The 22584-nt window shown below is 33.5% G+C and overlaps 2 protein-coding genes and 1 pseudogene across 4 annotated transcripts; 2 read left to right on the forward strand and 1 right to left on the reverse strand.

Moving 5' to 3' along the window:
* Positions 1-172: 172 nt before the first annotated feature.
* LOC146528224 (pyridoxal phosphate homeostasis protein) lies at positions 173-2408 on the forward strand. Its single transcript, XM_085202748.1, has 4 exons — positions 173-512; positions 832-1189; positions 1518-1759; positions 2247-2408. Exons 1-4 carry the CDS (start codon positions 420-422, stop codon positions 2319-2321), a joined length of 768 nt encoding a protein of 255 aa, XP_085058874.1. The 5' UTR covers positions 173-419; the 3' UTR covers positions 2322-2408.
* A 3215-nt stretch (positions 2409-5623) lies between these two features.
* LOC146528225 (uncharacterized) lies at positions 5624-21478 on the forward strand. 3 transcript variants are annotated; one of them, XM_085203221.1, is made up of 5 exons: positions 5624-5924; positions 17891-18246; positions 18695-18862; positions 19256-19391; positions 19737-21478. In XM_085203221.1, the coding sequence occupies exons 2-5, from the start codon at positions 18024-18026 to the stop codon at positions 19870-19872; spliced, it is 663 nt and encodes a 220-aa protein (XP_085059347.1). In that variant the 5' UTR covers positions 5624-5924; positions 17891-18023; the 3' UTR covers positions 19873-21478. The 3 variants fall into 3 exon arrangements, with proteins under 3 accessions (XP_085059347.1, XP_085059345.1, XP_085059346.1); XM_085203219.1 differs by lacking the exon at positions 5624-5924 and adding an exon at positions 15232-15352; XM_085203220.1 differs by lacking the exon at positions 5624-5924 and adding an exon at positions 17443-17464.
* On the reverse strand, positions 10185-10302 carry LOC146528226 (U2 spliceosomal RNA; annotated as a pseudogene).
* Positions 21479-22584: the final 1106 nt, after the last annotated feature.

Consider the following 22584-nt stretch of genomic DNA (forward strand, 5'->3'; position numbering starts at 1 on the left):
TTCGGGAGAATTAATTTATTGAGTAATAGAATTTCCAGTCATTCTACTCGTTTAAATACGGTTTTCTATTATTAAATGAACTTTACACTTTATGTATAGAGAGACATACCTTTAATAAAGATACTGTACCGTATTTTTACCTAATGTTCTTTTTATTTTAAAAATATTATAGACACCTTATTGAAGTCTACGGTACTATTAGCGAAACATGTGCATTTATCACATATAATAAAATTTAAACGCATCTATAATTTATTTACCATTTTGCATAATTTTATATTTATAAAGAAAAAGAATTTTCTTGTATGAATCTGTGGTCTAGTGTATACTTTGATTCGGACTTAGGTAACATTTGACATTGATCTTGATAACAATTGATAACAGCAGTTTTTGGGTTAGTTCTTGTAAAATTATAAATAATGTCTGGTGAAAAAGCCGACGAAATAGACATTATGTATGGACTGAAAACAGTTTTATCTCAAATAGAGGCTGCTGTGGCAAGAAGGAGTAAAGTAAGTGAATTAAAAGATACCTAAAAATTCTTATTGATCTTATAATTTTATTTAGCAATGTAAAGATTGGAAAGTAAATAACATTGTTAATTTGCTTAACATTATTCACTATTTCTGTAACGTTTCACTTTTTTGTAAACGTCATTGAAATATAATTTTAATATGGATTTTTTTCGAATATTATCAAAGTAAGAGTAATAAAATAAATTACATTAATTTTATTTTTTACTTTTCTAAGATATTCATATTGAAATGATATACATATAACACAGTCCCTATAATTAAAGTGACTTACATTTTTATAAAAATATACTTACAGGATTTACCACAAACTGCTCCAAAACTAGTAGCCGTATCAAAAATAAAACCTATACCACTCATTATAGAGGCATATGAAGCTGGTCAAAGGCACTTTGGTGAAAATTACATAAATGAACTAGCTGATAAAGCAAATGATCCTAACATACTTGAAAAATGTAAAGATATCAGATGGCATTTTATAGGTCATTGCCAAACAAATAAAATTAATAAATTATTAAGTTCACCCAATTTATATATAATGGAAACAGTTGATTCAGAAAAGTTGGCTGATAATTTGAATAAGCAATGGATTAAATTTAGAAAGGAGGAAGAGAAATTAAATATTATGGTACAGGTTAATACAAGTGGAGAAGATGGTAACTTATTATGTATACAAATATGATATACAACATTTTTTATTTGCTTCAAACTGTATCTCCCATTTGGTAGTGTAGACAGAGGACACCTAGTGTTAAGACACTATATTGCCTGCTTTTTACCCCAATTTAAAACATTGTGTGTTAACGTAAAATCCAACAATACACATTGTCTTATGAGAGCAGAAAAATGAAAATATTTGATGACAAACTCTTGTTTGGCCATACAACATAACAATCATAAAATCTCTGTGTAAAGCCCATTAAAACAGTTTCTTATTATAATTACCACAGTTTATTTTTTTAATGAGAAACTAAATGTTTTCAGCTAAAAATGGAATTGAACCAACAGATGCAATAAGTCTTGTCGAGCATGTAATAAAAAATTGCCAAAATTTAAACTTCAAAGGTTTAATGACAATAGGTCAATACAACTATGATCTATCTAAAGGGCCAAACCCAGATTTTCTAACACTAGCCAATTGTAGAAAGGAAGTTTGCGAGAAATTATACTTAGATATTCATGAAGTAGAACTATCTATGGGAATGTCGTCGGATTTTGAACATGCAGTATGTATATTTTTTGACATTTTGTTTTCCAAATACCATCTATTTTTCACCTATGCTTTGCTTTGTTATCTGTTGAGGATATGAAAATACCCCTAAATAGAATTTCAAACCACTACCACCGCCATGTTTAAAAAAAAATCTTTTAAAATTAATATTTTCATAATGTAATGAATATACTTTTATTAAATTAGTGAATCAATTTTACATTTTTAAATATAAATTATTATAAAATAAAATACATTTAAAAATATAAAAAAACCACTCTTCCGAGGGCGGGACAAGGGTCTAAGCCATCGGTGGCTAGGGCTCCAGAGAGAGGAACCTCCGCACAATACGCGCCGTCTCAAATAACACTGTCTTCTGTATCCGGTTCTTGATCCAACAGCTAAGCGATAGCCTCTTAAGGTGGCCTCTCATAATGTATATTGTTACTGTTTAGACCTTTTTGTGTTAAGAGTTTTTAATTATTTATTAAAAAAACTTTCAGATTGAATTAGGAGCCACAACTGTTCGAGTTGGTACAAATATTTTTGGTGCAAGACCACTGAAAGCAAGTAGTTAAATACACCAATTGTCAATAATATATGAACAATTAAATTATATTTAACATAAAGTAATTAAAATGGATGATTTTTATTTGTTTTGATAACATGATGTTTTTTTTGTTCACGCTATATCCCGCACGTAGTAGGGTAGGCAGAGGGAACCTGGGAATCTATTGTTAAGACACTCTGTTACTCATCAAGATACTTCCGTTTTCCACTTTCTGCCGTATTATTGAGGAGCAATGAAATAAAAATATTTTATTGCTCCGAGTGGGATCGAACCCACAACCGTCGCGATTACAGTCAGACGCCGACGGCCTCACGGATAAAGATATGTTAGTGACATTTTTTATTTACAAATTTAAAAAAGAAAGCTGCAGCTTATTTGACCGTAATGATAATATATTACTTACTAGATGGCGCTGTTGTAAAGTTAGATCTCGCTATGGTTACGTTCACTTTGAAGGCACAATATGGCAAAAAACTCCCGGTTCTTTATTAACTCAACACTCCATAAAGACCTCAAAATGGAAAGCCTGGAGGCTCACATCGGCCGGCTCGCGTCCAACGCATTCCGCCGTGCCGATGCATCGGACCATCTGCATCTTCATAGCATCGCGCCACTCCACACCCGACCGCCAGACGAGAGAAGACGCCTGCCGAGGGATATTATCCCCACCCCTCCCTCCCATTCCAATTCCTGAGCAGTCACCTCGGTCGCTGGTCGCCTAAGCTGGGCCTCTCGCGGGTAACCGCGAGTCTCACCTGGCTGGGCTGACCGCCCAGGTGGCATATGCTCATCCCCCCTTCCCCTGCCTCCTCTGCACTGTGCCTGCCCTGGCAGACACAACTCCACCGGGCCTAGTGCCCACCACAATGACGCGGTCATAGTAATGGCCGCCGCCAGAAACCACGGCGAGAGGGCATCCGCCCAGCTGCCGTTTCCCAGCGCCATGGCGCTGGAGGAAAGAAATTCAAGCTCGTTCTTTATTACTTTAAAAATTCACGAAATATAATACGTGCAATTAAAATTTTTGAAGTGTATACTCTTGTGGTATGCATAAATACTTACTTAATTTCGCCCGGGCCACTCCACGACGCTGCAGATAGCGAGAGTGGTCCATTTTGTAGCTGCAGCAACTAATAGAAAAGAAAACGCAGCAGCCATTTTCCTCGACGTTGCCAGCGCATTTGATTGCGTCTGGCATACCGGACTACTCTGGAAGATTGCTAGCGCCGGAGTCCCCTACCACATCCTCAGGATCCTCGCCGGTTTCCTCCGCGGCAGGACCTTTCGGGTGAGGGTAGACGGCGCTGTGTCCGAGGCCCATAATATCCAAGCAGGCGTTCCGCAAGGAAGTACACTTTCGCCTTCCCTGTACTGCACATACACTGATGACATCCCACTCCACCAGGGCGCGGAATTGGCGCTCTACGCTGATGATATCGCGCTCCTGGTGAAATCATTGAATCCAATCCACGCTGCCATCAAGCTACAGCGCGCCCTAGATTTGCTTCCGGATTGGCTAGCGGAGTGGAGGTTGACGCTGAACGTGGCCAAGACTCAGGCCATGGTGTTTGGGTGCCACAGGCTCCCTCCTCCGCTAGTCCTAAAGGGTGAGCGCATCAGCTGGACTCCGAATGCCACGTATCTGGATGTCGTAATAGACAAAGGTCTACGGATGACGGCCCAGGTCAAGAAAGCAAGAAATGCCGCAAGAGTAGCCCTCCATCTTCTGCGGCCGGTTCTTCGCTCCCGTTTGCCTCTCCGTACCAAACTTGCGATCTACAAAACATACGTCAGACCTCATCTGACGTATGCCTCACCGGCGTGGTACGCGCTTTGCAACGCGAACCAACGCCGCTTGCTACAGACAACCCAGAACGTGGCACTCCGGCATGTGGTACAGGCCCCCCGATTTGTGAGAAACGCATACAGCGTGACCTCCGCGTCGAGAAGCTTGACGAACAAATTATACAACTCGCAGCCCGCGCCTTTCACCGTGCTGATGTCTCGGATTTCCCTCACATTCGAGACATCGCACCGTGGCACACCCGCCCACCGGATATACGCTGACTCCCGAGGGACATCCTTCCCCCTTCCGATTCCTGAGCTGCAGCTCCGGTCGCTGGTCGCCTAAGCTGGGCCTCCTCTGGGTTACCAGGGGTCTCACCCGGCTGGGCCAACCGCCCGAGCAGCCTATAGCTCCTCCTCTCCCGCTCCACTTTCCCCCAGTCCCTAGGACACAACTACAGGGCCTTGGCCCACCCCAACGACGCGCCCATGGCCATAGGCGGAGAAAGACCACCACAGTCTGAGGGCTCAGCCCTGGAACCGTCTCCCCTCTCCCTCCTCGGGGGGCTGAGAGAAGAATTTCACAGCCACTTAATTAGGTTTAATAAAGTAATCAACAAGTAACATATACTATGGTATGGTAATCTATAACAACTAACAACATATCTAAGAGACATGGATTAAATAAATCCACGTGTAATTGTATGTAACTAAACCACAAATCAAACACTTCATATTGTCAGAAACTAAGAAATCATTATGGCATCAGCGTTACAGTGTCTGACTGTAAAGTAAATGCGAGATGCGACAGTTGGGGTCTGTTTCCATATGGGGAATTAATTAAATCATTTCTTCGCTCTGGTAAGAAAACTTCTTCTTAGCACACATGTCTTGCGTGAGTTGCGTGTCTATAAAAAATATAGTTAGAAAGTATATTTAAACTATTCAGATTCTAAATATTCTTTATTCAAATAGACTTTTGAATGGTCGAATGAACATATAAACAAAAAGCTACCACCGGTTCGGAAGGCAGTTCTGCTGAGAAGAGCCGGCAAGAAACTCAACAGTTGCTCTTTTCAAAGTTAATGGTATAATTAATTACATAACCTGGCAGCTATCCAGCATGACATTCAATAGACATTAATTCCATACATGTTTATCCTCTAAATATTCTTGAACAGTGTAATAAGCTTTACTTGATAGAATTTTTTTACAGATATTTTTGGAAGTGACAAACAAAGAATACACTGCGGAATTTTATTATATACACGTATACTCAGCCCCATAAAAGATTTATTAACTTTTTGGAGGCGAAAACTAGGAGTAATAATCTTATCTTTATTTCTCGTTCCTATCGTATGAAAGTGCAAAGAGAATATACAATTCTACTTAATATAATAATATACTTTTATAACATAATATCACTACTTTTTTAAAAATACAATTTACTTGTATATAATCTACATTTTAATCTACCTGTCATTAAGCACCTTCAAAATCAAAGCTAAAGGTGGGGAATTAATGACGTTTGACGTTCAGTGTCAGGTTGGCAGCTGTTTGTGTGTCACTTCACTTGTAAATTGTATACTGTAATACGCCACGAATTTTAGAAATTATACAATTAAATGTATTAAAAACGTGACTTTAAGTTAAATTTGTGTGAAAATATGTTAAACGTACGTCTCAAATGAAAATATATTGAAAATTATAAATATACAAGTCTTTTATACGATGTAAAAGATTGTTGTGTTAGTGATCGTGTGTGAATATTAAAAGTTTACATCCTGCTTGAAGAAACAAGGCCGTGTCAAAGCTTAATTAACAGGTAAGGGGAGAGGATAACAACTTTTTGTCTAAATTATGCAAATTACTGATTGTATTCTTTATCTGTGTAAATATTAAAAGAAAATTAAGTCAATATATTTTTTATTAGAAGTTCTATGGAGCAGTTATGTTTATAGCTATATAATATCGATTAATATAAATTTAAAAATTATTTTAATAATTTAAATAATAATATACATAAAATTTATGCAAAATCATTAACATGAAATGCTTTGTAAAATATAATGAAGAAAAACAATAGATATCTTACTCCATTACCGCAGCTTCTCACAACATTCCATGGCTACAATTAGTACACACAATTGCAATGTTTGCTCAGTTTGAGATAAGATTAGAAAAGGCTCATATTTTTAATAGTGAATTAGTTGAGTAAAAATTAAAATTGAAATTTGATATTAATATTGACATTTGACATATATATTTAAAGAGTTGGGAACATTTGCTTATGTTTTTTTCCCCACTATTCAAAGCACAGTTCCTCAACTCAACACATAATGTTTTGAAAATTGAGCAGTGCCAGGGAAACAGAATATTTAACACTAGGTTCCCTCTATCTATCATACTATATGAGAATAAAATTTTTAAACTAACTTTTATTATATAAATTAGCTATCTACTGTCCTAATTGAATATTCAATTTAGAATAATTAAAAACAAATAGCTATTCTATTTAATAATACTATTTAAATAATTGTGTCTCATTACATTTTAAATTAATTAACATAATGGCTTTACTTTACATATTGGTTAGTACTTTTTTGTTCATTAATTCATTAATAAATATGTTATACTAAGTTAAGAAAAAAGTAAACAGTATAGTTGTTATTATAAATTACTTTACATGTTTTAAATGAAACAAATTGTGTATAAAAACTATTTCCTTTGGGTCAGAATTATACATTAAGATTATTAAAACTAGTTTTAATAAAACATACATACTTTTTTTCTTTTTATATATTCTTTAATTTTTATTTTGTTTTATCTTGTTCAGTCCTTAGCTTCAACTGTTACTTTCAATACTCTTATTGATATAATCTATACTAATAAGAGTGATTACTCGCACTTTGTACAATATAATTTACTGAAAATAGAATATATTTTAAAATCAGTATTTTCCTATCTCCTGCTTTATTTGTAAAGTTTTATCTTAAAAATTAATATATCATATTTATAGAATTAACAACATCATTTTTGTCATTCATTCTACCAAGTAAAGATAAACTAAAATATAATTTGAACAGATAATCATCATCTTTTATTACATAAAGACAGACACTTCTCAGTTATGTTATTTCCCTCGATAAACATTTTTTATCATTGTAAATTTAAAACTCCAAATAAATTATAATAATCAAAAGTCATCTTTACACCTGGGCATATGTCATAAAAAAATTAAGAAGAACTCATTTGACAACACACCAAAAATAAGCTATATTAAACAATGCCTGTATTTTTATTTGTACATACTTTTGATACATATATGTATATTATGGCTTTACGATTATTAGCAGTAAAAAATGGAAGGTGAAAGTCAAAGTCAAATAATAGAGAAAAATCTCGAAAAGTCCTCTAGGCGTTGAGTTCCGCCTCTCAACACATAATGTCTTAATATTTCGTCAGTGCGTGGGGAACAGCAACGGAGTGTCTTAACACTAGATATTTCCAGGTTCCAGCTGAAAAATAAAAAATATCGATATTATTATCGGGTCACTGACTCCAGTGCATGCTAGAAAGTGAACAGGGAAAATGTTGGTACATAGTACAAATACCTCCTTATTATATGAAACACGTAAAGAAATTAACATCTCGTTTTAATTGCTTGATTGTACTCGATAGCTTTTATGGGAGTCGAGTGTGAGGTTTTCCCATTACTCTAATAATAAATAGAGTGAAGTGTTTTTATGATATTAATAATAAAAAATCGTAATATGCATCGTGTTGTAGTGGTACTGACTACACGTCATCTTTATTTATTCAAATACATTATTTCACAATTCATCTTTTTGCTTACATTGACAAATGAAACTCTAAACAGTTTACCTAACTTGCACTATTTAACTAACCATCTTATTTGCAACTAGTCCCAATCAAATTTTCATCATATTTTGTAAGAATAAGTATTACGTAGACGTATTGTTCCGAGTCACTATTGTTAGACTTGTGTATCGATACCCTCACGTTGTTACGGAAGTTTATATAAGGTTTGTTACATAAAAAAACCTTTAGAATTCCTCTTTATTTATTCTTTTCTTTTTGAATCTCTTGTTACTACTTGGAATGAATTATTCCTTTATCATTACTCTGGTAACGAGGCAAAGCGCGGTGGTGACCCTCGCCACTCCACATGCAATATTTTGAAAATTGGTCGGTGCGGGGGAACGGAGTGTCTAAACATTATTTTCCCTGCGGCTATCCTCCTATACCTATGCGGGATACAGCGTGAAGAAAAAATATGCGGGCAGATAGAAACATGTAACACTGTCCTCCGTTAGTGCTTTAAACATAAAAGAAAAAGATATCGTTATCTTAAAAAGATTTTTTATTGATCATTACAGCGAGCGAAGCGAACGTCGGTCATGTACCGGCTTAACTTCATCAAAACATTTTAGAATAGGTACAGCAATTATAATATCGAGCTGTAATTGTGGCCGTAACTAATGTCATCTTCAAGCTCTATCAATGATTTCGTTTTTTATTTTTATTTAAGTAAAATTGAAGTCACAAATGCAATATGGAAGAAGCAAAACCTTCTGCTTCTTCCGTATTGCATTTGTGACTTCAATTATACCTATAATATATAGCTATTTATTTATAATATTCTTTTTTATTAGTCTAAATTAATCCTTTCAATAGGTCCTGTAAAATAATAAAAATAATTTTATTTAAGTAAATTTCATAAAATATAGATGATTATTATTTAATTCGGGTAATATAACACAGCAGGGTAGGCAGAGGAAACCTAATGTGGAGACACCTCCATCCATACCTTCTGCTGAATTCAAGACATTAGGTGTTAAGTAGTCAACTCATCGCTGCTTTTAGTAGTGTTACCAGAGCTGAGGAATTAAAACATTACATAATTCATTCCTTTTTTTTACTATTTCTATCGAAGTACTACATTAGTAGTACTTGCAGTGAGTAGACTTGCTTGGTTCTTTTTTGCATAACTTCATTCAATTGAAATGCAAGTTTACAATATCGTCACAATAAATTATACACTTTCTTCGTTTATTTTAAATTCAAAAGTCATTTGTAATCTTCGTTAACCTTATCGTATTTTTCTAAATGATATGTAACTCATAATGTTTTTAAATCTAAATTATTTAAACATATTCATACAAATTATTCGGAATATTTATAAAATTTGTTATATATAATTTCTATCATAATGGCTTGCTGGTATTAACTCTTTATACTTTAAATACTTATTAAATCTAAATTATCTTAATATAATTTCATAAACTATCTTAAATACAAATATAGAATGTTACTATAAAAATATTATAAAATAACTCATTGTAACTACAACTTTATACTAAAATAACATTTCTACCCTCTAGTAATTAATATTATATAAATTTCTACCTTATTGTACTAAGTTAAATGAAGTAAGAAGAAGCAAGAATGAAGAATATTTTGCAAGTATTAAGACTGACTTTTTAAATTTGTAAACATTAATTACACAAATCTCATGTAAGTGACTGTAAAGTCTTTTTTGAGAAATAAATATCTTTAAACCTAACTCAACTTTTTGTTCGCTTTTTTTTGCCCGATTACCAGAGCGAGAAACTGAAATCGTTAATATTTTCGTTTTCTCGAATAGGGCTCGAACCCCATAACCTGTCGCGGTTACAGTCGCACGCTGCCCCTGGGCCACGATGGCCTCTAGTACCTAAGAGCCCTGACTCGGCTGAATTATCTGTGTCAAACAAGTTTATTCACGCTACTTGAAAGTATTCTTACGTCTTTAGTTACAATGTAGAAAACTTTATGTTTAGATAATCATTTTACACATATGTTGACGACGTCGTTTTGAATCTGAAAGTAAATGTGACGATTGTGGAATGAGGTTTCGATTCTCCCTATTGTTTTGAAGGTTAATTTTAATTGAATCTTTTAAAGGATATTTATTATTTATGACAATGCATTGCATATGAATTATGATATTATTAAGAGGGCATGATCAGAGGATGACTATAATATATTATAACTTGTAAGTATTTTTTTGTTTATTTGTATTTTATTGTGGGCCGATCCCGGCGGCACTGCAATGCCGGGCCGACCCGCGACGGTAGTGGAGCGAGCCCCGAGCATATCGTCAGCTTACAAAAATCAGTTCAATATACTGGTCCTGCGGTGCGGGAACTCTACGGCCGCAAGCCGAGGTTCGAGTCCCGCAGGGGACGCCCTTACAGTCGTCGAGTTCCTCACAGGCAGCCTCATAGTGCTTGCATTCATTCAGAGACAGAGTACGGAGAGTTTTAAAGTTAGGTTCCCACGTTCCCTGTGTTTATCCTGCTATGTCCGAATTGTTTTATTCGAACTCGCTACCATTATCTGTAATAAAGTACATTAGAAACGTAACCACGATGTTTATTTGCTTCACAAGGCGTATTATCTCATTGTATCTTTAACCTCCACGTAATCGGCGCGATTTACGAGAGAAAACTCGGTAATTTGGCCGTCGCGTCGCACCAAACAATTTTGATTGCCACGCTTCTAGAATCGAAAGCGGCTAAATTTCGCCGACCACAATCGAGTTGGAGGGAAAGTGACCTAACTTAAAGATTTTTTTTGCAGCTGCACCCTTTTTCCCTATAAGATGGATAGAGAGAGAGAGAGAGAGCCCAGTGTAAGAAACCGTCTTTGTGTTTGAAAAGTCGGGTTTGCAAACATTCATTAAAAATGTATAAACGCGAAAACTATAAATCTTTTTTATGGAAAATAGAGAACCTTTTCTAAATCGAAAATTAAAATTACTTAAAAAATATCATTGTAAGTTATTGACAAACATAAGTTAGGCCAGTTTTTTATGAACATACGCAATTGATATAATTTCTTTTAGCGACGAACAATAGACTTATGCATATTTAAATGGCATTATGTATGTATGTTGTATGTTAATTCACTTTCGAATTGCACTATAGTATGTAAATAGACACGGCTCTTAAGAATTATGGGCTTCGAAGGGAAATTTTATAAGCGAGGTCGTTTAATGTTATGTTGATATTCAAATGAGGTAGAGTCATTTAAATATATATCTGAAAATATAATGTTTTCAAACTCTCGTTTGTTATTTTAAATGTTATATAAAAGATTGTTATTTTTTAAATTTTATTTTAGTTTTCTCTTTGTTACTGAGTTTTTCATATTGCGAATTTTTTACTACTATGTGCTGGCTACACCTACAGCCATCATCACATTCCTTAAGGCGGTGAAGCCTAAAAATATATATATTTTTTATTATATTTAATGACTTGCATTTTTGAAATAATTATACAAATACAGTCTATGCTCACACACTCGTTCTCATAAATAAGCTCTAATGAAGAGGTTGAAGTGTAGAGTATTACGAAATAATCCACGTAAAAGATCTAAGTTACACAAGTTAGGTACTAACTCTATAGTATTTAGTATTAGTCAATTTAGATTTTCGACACATTGATAAATCAACCGGTTGGGTGACTAATAACTTGATTATGTTGACTCTTAGTGAGCTTTGGTAATATTTATTTTATATAATAACTAGCTATGACCTGCGTCTCCGCCCGCATTGTCAAATAGAAATAGCTAATAGCTGTGTATGATACTTATTGCAGGTACATACATTTGGGTACATTTAAACGATAAGCGTAATGTAATAAGTAAGGGAAAAGGTGAACAAAGTGTCTTGTGGGAACATCACTCCGTTCTTGGGAACCTACTAACATACTTCTTAATAGGTTAAATACGTTTTAGAAAATATATAAAAAAAAATTAACGTAATGGGATTTGAACCCGCGCCTCTTTGGATACAGTCCAAGCTTGGACGGTCTAAAAAGTATTTTTCTTTCGGAAGTGTGGAATAGTACTTTGAATATGTAAAAAAATTTTTAATTGGTTCCCAGATTTCCTCTGCCTTCCTCACCACCACCCTTTCTTTCATCTATGTGCAGGAAACAGCGTAAAGCAAAGAAATTGTAATAATAACGAGATAAAGAGTTTATAGGAAACAGAAGTGGTTCGTGCTCATATTTATTTCCTTCTTATGACGATTTTTCCAGATATTACGTGACAGGAAATTAATCTAAAAAAAGAAGCTTTGTGCTACCAGTATAGAAGTATAGATGACATCAAGCAGTATGTAAACTCACGACCCATCGTGTTTAACATATAGTATATTATAACTGTGAATATCACGTTTTTTTTATTGGCACAAACGTATGGTAACGAGACAGATTATGTGTTAAATATTCTAATGAGCCGCTGTGACATTGAACATACGTTAATAGATCATATCTAACGTGATTTTAGTCATCTTCCTAATCCCATTTTATTTTAGCTGTTTTAGACGTAGGGTTTTTATGGTTCAGCTTCCGAAATTCCTATAGGAACAGGATTTTTTTAGTGTTATTATTAGTCTTATTATCAGAGCTAGGAGTTAAAAATATGTTATTCCTGCGAGTCCAACTCACAACCGTCGTGTTTACAGGCAGACGTTATCCCACTACGCCACCAGAGATTTTTGTAACATAATTTTGTTATAATCTTTAATTGTAGAACATTAATTATCAAGGAATTTCAAGCATTTTTTTGTTAAACGACCCACAAGACCAGAATACAGAATTTTTAGTCATTTAATCCGTAAATCCATTACATAAATCTCATATATTACTCCATAGACAGTTATCTCCATACATCACGTTCGTCCACGCTTGGTTATGTCTACGGTTAACGTAACAGTTAAAAATTATCGATTTAAACCGTTGTTGGTTTTTAACTTTAATTATTTAGGTCAATAGGCTGAAAGAGGCTGGTGTGGTGAATTTTATATATTATGTAAATAATTAATTAATTTATACGGTTGCTATATGTTTTTTTTTTATTAACCGATTTCATTAATATTTGTATGTATGTATCGAGCTATTACCGCACTTTTAGCGTAACCTATAAATATTTTAACATTGAAATGCGTCATTACTTACTAATATTCATAAAATATTTTTAATTTGCTGTAAGCGTTGCCTATTGGAAATAACTAATAATGTCAATTGGATTTAAATTCCCCGAACAATAAACAAGAGAATAGTGATGGTTGAAATGAACAAACAATTTTGTTTCATAATACTTATTTGGATATTGATTAATATATATTGTTTTCGAAATATATATTATTTTCATTTTCCCTCACTGGTAACAAGACTAAGCGCGGCGTTGAGGTCCGCCACTCAACACGCAATGTCTCAAAAATTATATAGCGCGAAGGGAGCGGTGTCTTACCAGTTACCACTAGGTAGCTGTTACCATCTGTATACCGCTGCTAAGTACGGAATACAGCTTAAAAAGAAAATAATAAAATAACCTAAGAAGACCTAAGAAGAAAATAATATAAATATCTCGAGATCCAGACGTGCGCAATCTCTAACTTGTTATAAGCACGCTAGTTATCTACAATCGTTTAGTATTCAAAACTCACGTTACGCAAAATCTCGAATATTGAATAGAAATGATAATATCAAATGCCTAAGACTATTCAGGCTATCAGTTCAAGGCGGTAATCAATTTGTGAGAGATCACGTTTCTGTCTCAATGTTAGATAGTTTAACACATTGTACAAATGTTAAGTTTATATTAAAATTTTAGTTTTTTCTTCGTCTTTTCGCTGTATTTCTTTGGGTAAATGTAGCGGATTCAGTGTATAAACATTATGCTCTCCGCTTTTCGCCCGAATTCGATACATTATGTTTTCAGTAACGGAACTCAACGATGCGCTTTGTATTGATAGAGCAGAGAAATGCCAATAATTTCTTCTCTCGACATTAAAAATAATAGAAGAGGAACCGAATGCAAAGCATTGTTTATAAGATTGATTATGTACGGGCTGTAACAGAAGTATTCCAAAGCATTTCGAGCTATAACATTTTACGATGCAGCTTAACGGTCATTAGTCGGTTTTATATTTTATGTTTATTGTTTTTAAATTTTTTAACTGTAAATAGTTGTTTTTAAAAAGTTCTGATATGTAACTAGTGGCCTGTTAGTTCGTTTTTATTCTACTCTAAAATTCCCTTTTCCGTTCCCGTAACAATATTGACGAATCCTCTCTTAGTGTCTCATTCGACTCCCAACACTACAAGATGAATTTTGACTTTCTAATTCCAGTACTTTCGTCTGACAATATCAGTACCTAAAGGAAGAGCTTTGTATAGGATTTGATAGCACGATAGTAAATCACTCTGTAATTCCCTTATAGATACCCGTCTAGGCAAAGAAAACCAGGGTAGACAATTAGTTTCAAACTTTCTGCACAATTTTTGAGACATTTTGTATTGAGTGCGGAACTCAACGAACTTATAACATTAACAAACTCAAAAACTTAAATTTCATATCAAACATTGTTTGATCATTTGGTCATTTAAAGGCATATGTCCACAATGACCTTCACACACCAATATAATACGCGACAGCGGGAGCCGGTGCGCTCGAGCTCATCCTACCGTGACGGCCGTTACGTGTCGATGTATATATGAACTTGTACAAGGCTTGTGTGTGTTGAATAATAGGTTCCTTTTTTAGTTTCACGCTGTATCCCGCATATGGCGGGATAGACAGAGTCAAGACAATTCGAGATATTGCAGTAGAGGAACTCACAGTTGCGCTTTGTTTCGCCAGAGTGATATACTCGTATTTTAAATAATGAATTTTCCCGAATACGGTTCAAACCTACCATATTATATATAAGTAAAATAGAGTATGTGATAGGAATTAGCCCACTCGTGGCGCAGAGGCATATGCGTGCAACTGTAGCCTGCCTACCCTACCTGCTATGTACGGAGAACAGCGTGAAAGTAAGAAAATAAAAACGATCAGGTGTTTAATTTATCGAACTATCTAAGATAGAGCGTGAAGAGCTAAAAAAAAACTAATTATAATTAAGCAACAACATTTTAAATTATTACGAAATTCGAAAAGATAAAGGCGATATACACTTTCATACAGTAGGTACTTTCATTATTCCTTAAGAGATATTTTACAGTGTGCGTTGAGCGTCGTTACAGATACGAGTATAAGATAAGTGATTCTGACACGATTTTATAAGTGAAATCACACGCACTAACGTTTAAGAACGCTAATAGTAGGCTAGTGTACGCGCCCGTACACTTTACTATGCTTTTACTTGCTGTCTTCATTCTTTTATATGGTGAAGTGGTGAGCTTCTATTTGTACCATTTATATTATTTATTAAGTAATTAATTTAGGTACCTTCCTATCTATATTTCTGTGTGTCTCTATTTAAATATAGCGCAGCGTAGAGTTTCGATATTCAACAGATAATGTCTTAAAAATTGGGCGGAAAATGAGAAGGAACTAGTTTCTCTAGATTGGTGTATAAATATAAAACTTTTCTCTTTTTATTTTTTTACGAATATTTTATTTTGACGATGTTATATAATTTTCTTAACTACAGTCAGCGTTTAGTTTACTTTGACTTATTTATATAAATAATGTAAATATCAGTAGGTAGGTACCTTAAGTTATTTCTGCCTTAAGTAACTAACTGTACATATCTGAGGCATTCCATCTTGAATATTTCTCATCGTCCGCAGTCTACAATACAAGAGGAAGAATAACTATTATTAGCATTCGCAGGATTGTGCACCTTTTTTTTATTAAAATAAACGTTAGTTTCACAGTGAACTAGGAAGTTCTATTTATATTCCGTTCTTTTCAAGTCTATAAAAAATTGTTTATTTGATTTAGGTGTAAGTAGATTTGATTTTTACTTTATTTATTTTTCCATTATAATACCTATACATTTAGTAATAAAAAATCCAATGAAGTAAACTACCATAGTTACAAGAAATGTAAACATTAATATTTATGAAGAGTAATCGCGTTTAAATGTCACCGTGTTAATAGAACGACATTACAGTAATTAATCATTTGGCTGTATGCTATTTGTTTATTTAGAAACTAATTACTAGTAGTTAGTAGAAGTCCGAGAATATTTAACTTTCATGACCTTGACCTATAGGTCCTATACTACATTTGACTTCCTCTTATTTTGCTATATGCGGTATAAAATGTAAAACCCCTTAACGGATCTCAAAGTAGGATATTTTTGTAAAATGAGCAGTTTCTGTTAAGAAAAGATTTTTTCCTTTTATATAGAAGTCCAAAATCAAAAAAAGTTGCCTTGAATAATATTAGCATTTTAAATTGTTATTGAGACGTATTTATGTATACTCGTATATGTACGTGGTCGTAGTTTGTCAAATCTCACGTACCTACCTACGTACTTTTGTAATAACACTAAAGATATTTATTTTGCTGTAATAATGAGATGTTGTGTAGGTACTAAGTAATTTATGTTGTAGAGGCAGATCTCATCTATCTCATCATTTTTACCTTTTCAGTCGGAGGGAATCTAGTGTTAAGACACTCCGTTCATCATTTCTGCCGTGTAAAACGTCGGTTATCCTCGTCGCGCTTTGTCACGTTTTACTAGAGCGGGAAAATAAAAATTATTTGCATATAATAATTTCCCTGAATGGACATCGAACCTACAACCGTCACGCTTACAGTCAGATGCTCATTTTATCACGACGGCTTCGACATTTTCTGATCGTTTCATCTCTTTAATAATTTATATTATAGATATAATAAAATAATATTACAATATACATTTCTAAAGCAGTTTGCTTAGACCTTGTGCCTGAGTGTCATGTAACAAGATGTCTCCTTGTGGTATCACATTATTATTACTTCAGTTTTTATATTTTTATTGATTCGTTTAGTTAGAAGAATGCCATAACTTTTAACGCTTTTATTAGGTTAGCTTGTAACGTCATAATTTAAATATTTTGAAATTTTATTTGTATTTGCTTGTAAAAATTATCGAATAGGCGGTGGGTGCGCGCAGATATAAAGTAGCCTATATTTTACTCCACAACCCCCTCTATCTTTCCCAGTTATTTTATTAGTCCCATAAAAATGAGCTCAACTATTTCGAAGATTAGCCCGGACAAACTTCTGTTTGTCCGGGCTAATCTGTATGTTAATCTGTATGTCTTTCTAGACATACAGATAAACATTTTAAATTGTTCTTTTGTGTTTTGGTATCGTGTAAATTAATGCACTTGGAAAAACACAGTTATTTTGAAATCACAGACAAACACTTTAATTTCTTTTATATGTAATATGTATGTATTGATTGAGCTATGAACAAACCAAAGCACGTACATACATAGAGAGACCACCTGTACCACTTACATCAGAAGAGAAAAACTTGCATAAGACCAATCCACCTACATTTTATAGGTAAAAGAATGTTGTCGTTTCCTTTTCCTATATTATGTATAGTGCCACTTGATCTGTGTTAACTGCGTTATGTGATAGAATATGTATTAAATAGTAAAACGAGGCCAGTCGCGGCGCAGGGACAAAAAGTGTGACTGTAAAACCGACTGGTTGTGGATTCGATCCCCATTCAACCACACTTTCATTCATCCCCATGAGATATTTATTTAAATTTATACCTCCATTTTACTCTGCCACCAGAGTGAAGAAATAAAAATAAACAATTCTTCCGAGAGTCAATTGAACCCACAACCATTGCGTTGACAGGCAGATGCCGTGCCATTGTTTATTTATTCAAATCAATTCTCATAATACTCCATACAAATCTATCATCTTTATATTGACAACATTTAAAGCGTCCATTAAATATTTTCTATATTGTTACAGACTTCTTTGGCGTGGGAAAGGAGACACTGTTATGACAAGCCACAATGAACTAAGAACGTTTAGTAGAAAACGTGGTAAAACAGAAACTGAAATGTAATATACGAGAAAAAAGAAACAAGAGGAAAAAATCAAAATGAAATTAAATTTATTTAAACGTTCCATGATTTTTGCGACATTTTTTGGATCATGTTTATGTATAGCATTGATAGTGGCGTCCTTGGGCACTAACCACTGGGTGGATGCTAGAGCGAGGATCCTATCGTACCCCAAATCTGAAGGCAGGATCAGTTTTGGCCTCTTCGAAGGTCATAAGATGTTGAATCATAGTTTTGGATGGAGATATCATGTTTTTAGCAGTAAGTTCTATGAACTTTTTAACTATATTTTTTCTATTTTCACACTGTTTCCCATACTTAGCAGGGTAAGCAGAAAGTACCTGGAAAAGTCACTCCGTTACTATTTAGACACTGCCGTTTCTTCCCACCCAATACTGGAGCCAAAAGTTGATAATTTCAACTATATTTATTTTATTTTGTTATAATTTTTAATGGAAAAGATTTTTTATGGGAAAGTAGAAAGAACTTTAAATAGGACGTTTTCCTATATTCGTATAAATAAAAAAAATATAAAATTTGGAACTGCATATGAAATATTAGTGTCAATAATATCGGTAGACGCGGTTAGTTGTAGGCATTATCCCTAATGTGGGTATATTTAAATTGTTTTCCAATAGGGGTGAATATGTACAATGGAGTGTCTTAATATTACGTTCTTATACTTATACGAAATATATTTCTATTCCAGTAAAAGCGGGTAACCACCCAGCGCGGCGTTGGGCCTGGTGTGGTACGGCTGCGCAACTAGCCGTGGCGCTAGCATCCTCTGTAGGCGCGTGCGTGCTCGCCGCGTTAGGTTCCGCAGCGAAGAGCAGGTGTTCGCCGCGACCTTTGTTGATATGTAATGGCGCTGTGGGTAAGTAGGTAGTAGTAAAATAAAGGTATTTACCTTTATTTTACTATTTGTTATTTTTTAAAACTTCACATTTTATCTCGCAAAACATATTGGCACAGAGAAGTTCTCCGCATTTTAGATATTTTGAAATGTAAATATTGTGTTTTGTGTATTTTTGGTAATTTGTAAACCGTTTGCCGACCGTTACGAATGACAAAATACCAGGTGTATCAACCACCTCACCTCTTCACTAAGCTTCCTTCAATAAGCGCCTATTTCTCCACTTTAAAGGCCGGTGGTTTTAAATTTAGAATAAATAACTTAGTAGGTACCTTACTACATTGTACTCTCTTAATATTTATTTCCTAGATTACTCTAAATTTTATTAAAAATCTATTTCCTTTTACATTCCAGTACTGTTCACGCTAGGCGCAATAGCGGTATGGCTAACGGAATTCTTCCTGAGGCTCCAGCACAACGTTATGTCTGACGAGGACCTGGCGAACGGCTGGTCGTCGGATATGACAGCCGATTTGGGATTGTCTTTTTGGTAAGGAATATTATTTTACACGTTTTATACAGTTTGTGTGTAGCTTCACGCTCTATCACCCATGTAGCAGCGTAGGCAGAGGGGACCTGGGAAAGTAATTAAGACACTTCATTACCATTAAGACACTTACGTTTTCGCCAAATTCTGGCGGCATTGCGTGTTGAGTGCGGCGTGGCCGCGCTTTTCCAGGGCCTTGTGTGGACCAGAGCGATGAAATGAAAATATTAAACATTTCCTCGAATGGAAATCGAACCCACAACCTGTAACGTTGTCAGTCGCACGCTTGTGCCTCTGCCTCACGACTGGACACTCGGTATTTATTTATTTTTTATATTTTATTTCCAGGTTGGTAGTAGCAGCTACAATAACAGCGTTTATAAACAACATATGTATTTTAATAGCGGCTGCTGATTCAAGAGACTTGGACACTGTAGCGCCGGCTTTGGAAGAAAAAGTAAATGGCGCAATAATGTTATATTAAAAGTATTATTAAATTTTGGATTTGAACGCGTTCTTTGGTACTATCCAAGTGCCCTAATAATAGTAATTATAAGAATTTTGGCATTTAAAATACACAAATATCCATATATTGTAATTTTTATATTGTGATCTGTAAGAAATAATTATAACATTTAGGGCCTTTTACTTAAAATAATATTTCTTTTTATATTAAGAAGATTCTCTATGAAAAAACGTTTATTTATCTATTACAAAAGTTAATATGGAATAAATTACTTCTGTAATATAATACTAAAAGCTATTTACAGTATAATCGATAAGTCGTGGCCGCATTGCAATTAGTTGTAGACAGCGTGCGTAGATTTGATTTTAGAATTTTTCTTCACGACTCGTTGACCGTACTGGAAATATTCTAAATAAATAATACTGATACATTCCATATTTATCATTCAAAAGTGATAGAAAAATGCTCAAATATTTACTTAAACATGTATTTAAGGTAAAAAAAATAACCTAATTAGGTAAACATATATGAAATTGAAAGGATTTATTATTTAGCTTTCTTGTTTTTAGAGCGAGAAAATAAAATATTAAATATTTCATTACCTCGAGTAGGAATCGAATCTACAACCTGTCGCAGTATAATTCCACTCTTTGTATAATCCCTGCCACGGCTGGAATCTAGAATTTCTTTCGCATATACAGACACACTCTTTTACATTTTAATTCGAAATGAAAGTGGTATATTTTTTACTTCATTAAAATGATAATTATAATTAGTAAGTAGCATATTATATATTATGTTATTAATAATGTAATAATAATAGTATTTAATTGTAAAATGTAAGGCTGAATGGTTAACGATGTCCGTCCATTTTATGATGTTGTATTGTATAAAAAAGTATAAGTACAACATTATTTTTTAAATGTGAATTAAATAAATATAGACTTATCCATTCATAACTGTCTATTTTATGATTATAATATAAGCAAAATTAATATTTTATGCGTTTTTTTAAATTAATTTCTATAAGCTCAATTTTTATTATAATAAATATAGCTCAAATACATTTATTATATATATTTTATTGATTATCATTTTTGTCATTTATTTCAGTATAGCATTTTTATTAGTCAAATATTATTTATTGTTTATATTTGCACTAGTAACAAAATAATTCGAAAACTTGTTTTGAATGCTATACATTTTTTCATACATTGGAGTGTTTTTTAAATTTTTATATTCATATAAAAATAAAAATAAAAAACTCAAACGAAATTCCAAAACTATTCCAAAAATCTAACTTTTTATGTTATTATATTTTTTTATATATCCAGTGCAAATATAATTAATAAAATTTTAAAATCCATTTTACTAATCAATGTATCAATGTAAGAATCGATTTTAAGAAAAACTGCCTTTATTTTTGAAATTCACATAAAATTATTTCTTTTTATTAAGTGTTTCTTTTCTAATTTTTAAAAAAAATTATTATATTTGAATCGTATTATTAGTGCCATTAGGTTAAGACTTTTGTAATTATATTTCGATTAACTAATTTATGTTTTACGATATTTCATTTTGGTTTTTATATTATTTTCTGTAATAAAACATTAATAATCAATTATTAAACAAGTTTTATTTTCTTAAAAATCATACTAATATTATTAATGTGAAAGTTTGTGAGTATGGACATTTGATTCTTTTTATTTAAAAACTACTATAATATAAGAGTAAGTTCAAGCGGACGAAGCCGCGCGTGGGTCGGCAGTGAACGAGGAGATATAAGATAAGATAGATTGAATATATAGTAGTATTGACTCGTAATATAAGATAGATTGAGGCCGTTTTATGGCTGGAGCTTGGAACATGATGGTTACGAAGGGATTAATATTAAAATTATTTTTATTTGTAATTTATTTTCCCGCACTTGGAAATCAAACTTCAACATTGAATTTCTCTATGTACAGTCAATATAGGAAAATTGAGCAGGAAATGGTGAATGTGAGGAACACAGAGGGGAACCTTGCTTGACCTTTGAGAACACAGTATCGATGATACTGGAGGAAGGTCATAGGGGCATGTGTACATGTGTGGGTTGATTGACAGTGGACGAGACGAAAGAAATATGCAGAGACCGTAGCGCTTGTCACTCCGTTAAATATAAAAAAAGCGTGAAGCTAAAAAAAGTTAAAATAGTATATTTTTATCAATAGTTGTATCAATAGTGTTTTCACTAAACTACAAGTCCTTTAAAGACCGGTAACTAACACTAAAATTATCATAACATATTATCACAAGGGCTTCGTGTTCCAATCTCACCTGTTATTCAACCCGCTATTATGTGAACGTGAGGCAGAAAGCAATGATTACATTTGCCCTTTTTCTGACAGGAAAGTATACAGTAGTAAAGTGATGTACTTGGTTCTTTTTTATCGATACTTCGTAAAAAAATTGTTTTTTTTTATGATTGTGTGTGGGTTTAAAATTTGTCAATAGTATTGAGTTTCAAATGTACCTTTTTTTACCTCCATACTGTTTAAACTAGGGAATGTAAGTTTCTATGACGCTTCCGGCAATTTTAATATAGGGACTCCTTATTCTGTGTAATAAAAACACATGTTCTGGATTGTAAAGATATTCTCCCCTACTCTTTAAATTATGCGGGAATAAACTACATAAAATCTAGCATTTTTGATTGATTTAAATTGAATTTAAATAGTCAAAATGTAC

The sequence above is a fragment of the Heliconius melpomene genome, chromosome 19 (assembly GCF_056956725.1).
Source record: "Heliconius melpomene rosina isolate 202511_hmr_F chromosome 19, ASM5695672v1, whole genome shotgun sequence".
NCBI classification, from domain to species: domain Eukaryota; kingdom Metazoa; phylum Arthropoda; class Insecta; order Lepidoptera; family Nymphalidae; genus Heliconius; species Heliconius melpomene.

Bases quoted from the DNA above. Each gene is read 5' to 3' on its own strand.
- LOC146528224 (XM_085202748.1), top strand. From the start codon at position 420: ATGTCTGGTGAAAAAGCCGACGAAATAGACATTATGTATGGACTGAAA. The intron at 1,190-1,517 runs GTAACTTATTAT...AAATGTTTTCAG, and splicing joins TAATACAAGTGGAGAAGATG to CTAAAAATGGAATTGAACCA. The intron at 1,760-2,246 runs GTATGTATATTT...AAAAACTTTCAG, and splicing joins CGTCGGATTTTGAACATGCA to ATTGAATTAGGAGCCACAAC.
- LOC146528225 (XM_085203221.1), top strand. From the start codon at position 18,024: ATGAAATTAAATTTATTTAAACGTTCCATGATTTTTGCGACATTTTTT. The intron at 18,247-18,694 runs GTAAGTTCTATG...TTTCTATTCCAG, and splicing joins GAGATATCATGTTTTTAGCA to TAAAAGCGGGTAACCACCCA. The intron at 19,392-19,736 runs GTAAGGAATATT...TTTTATTTCCAG, and splicing joins GATTTGGGATTGTCTTTTTG to GTTGGTAGTAGCAGCTACAA.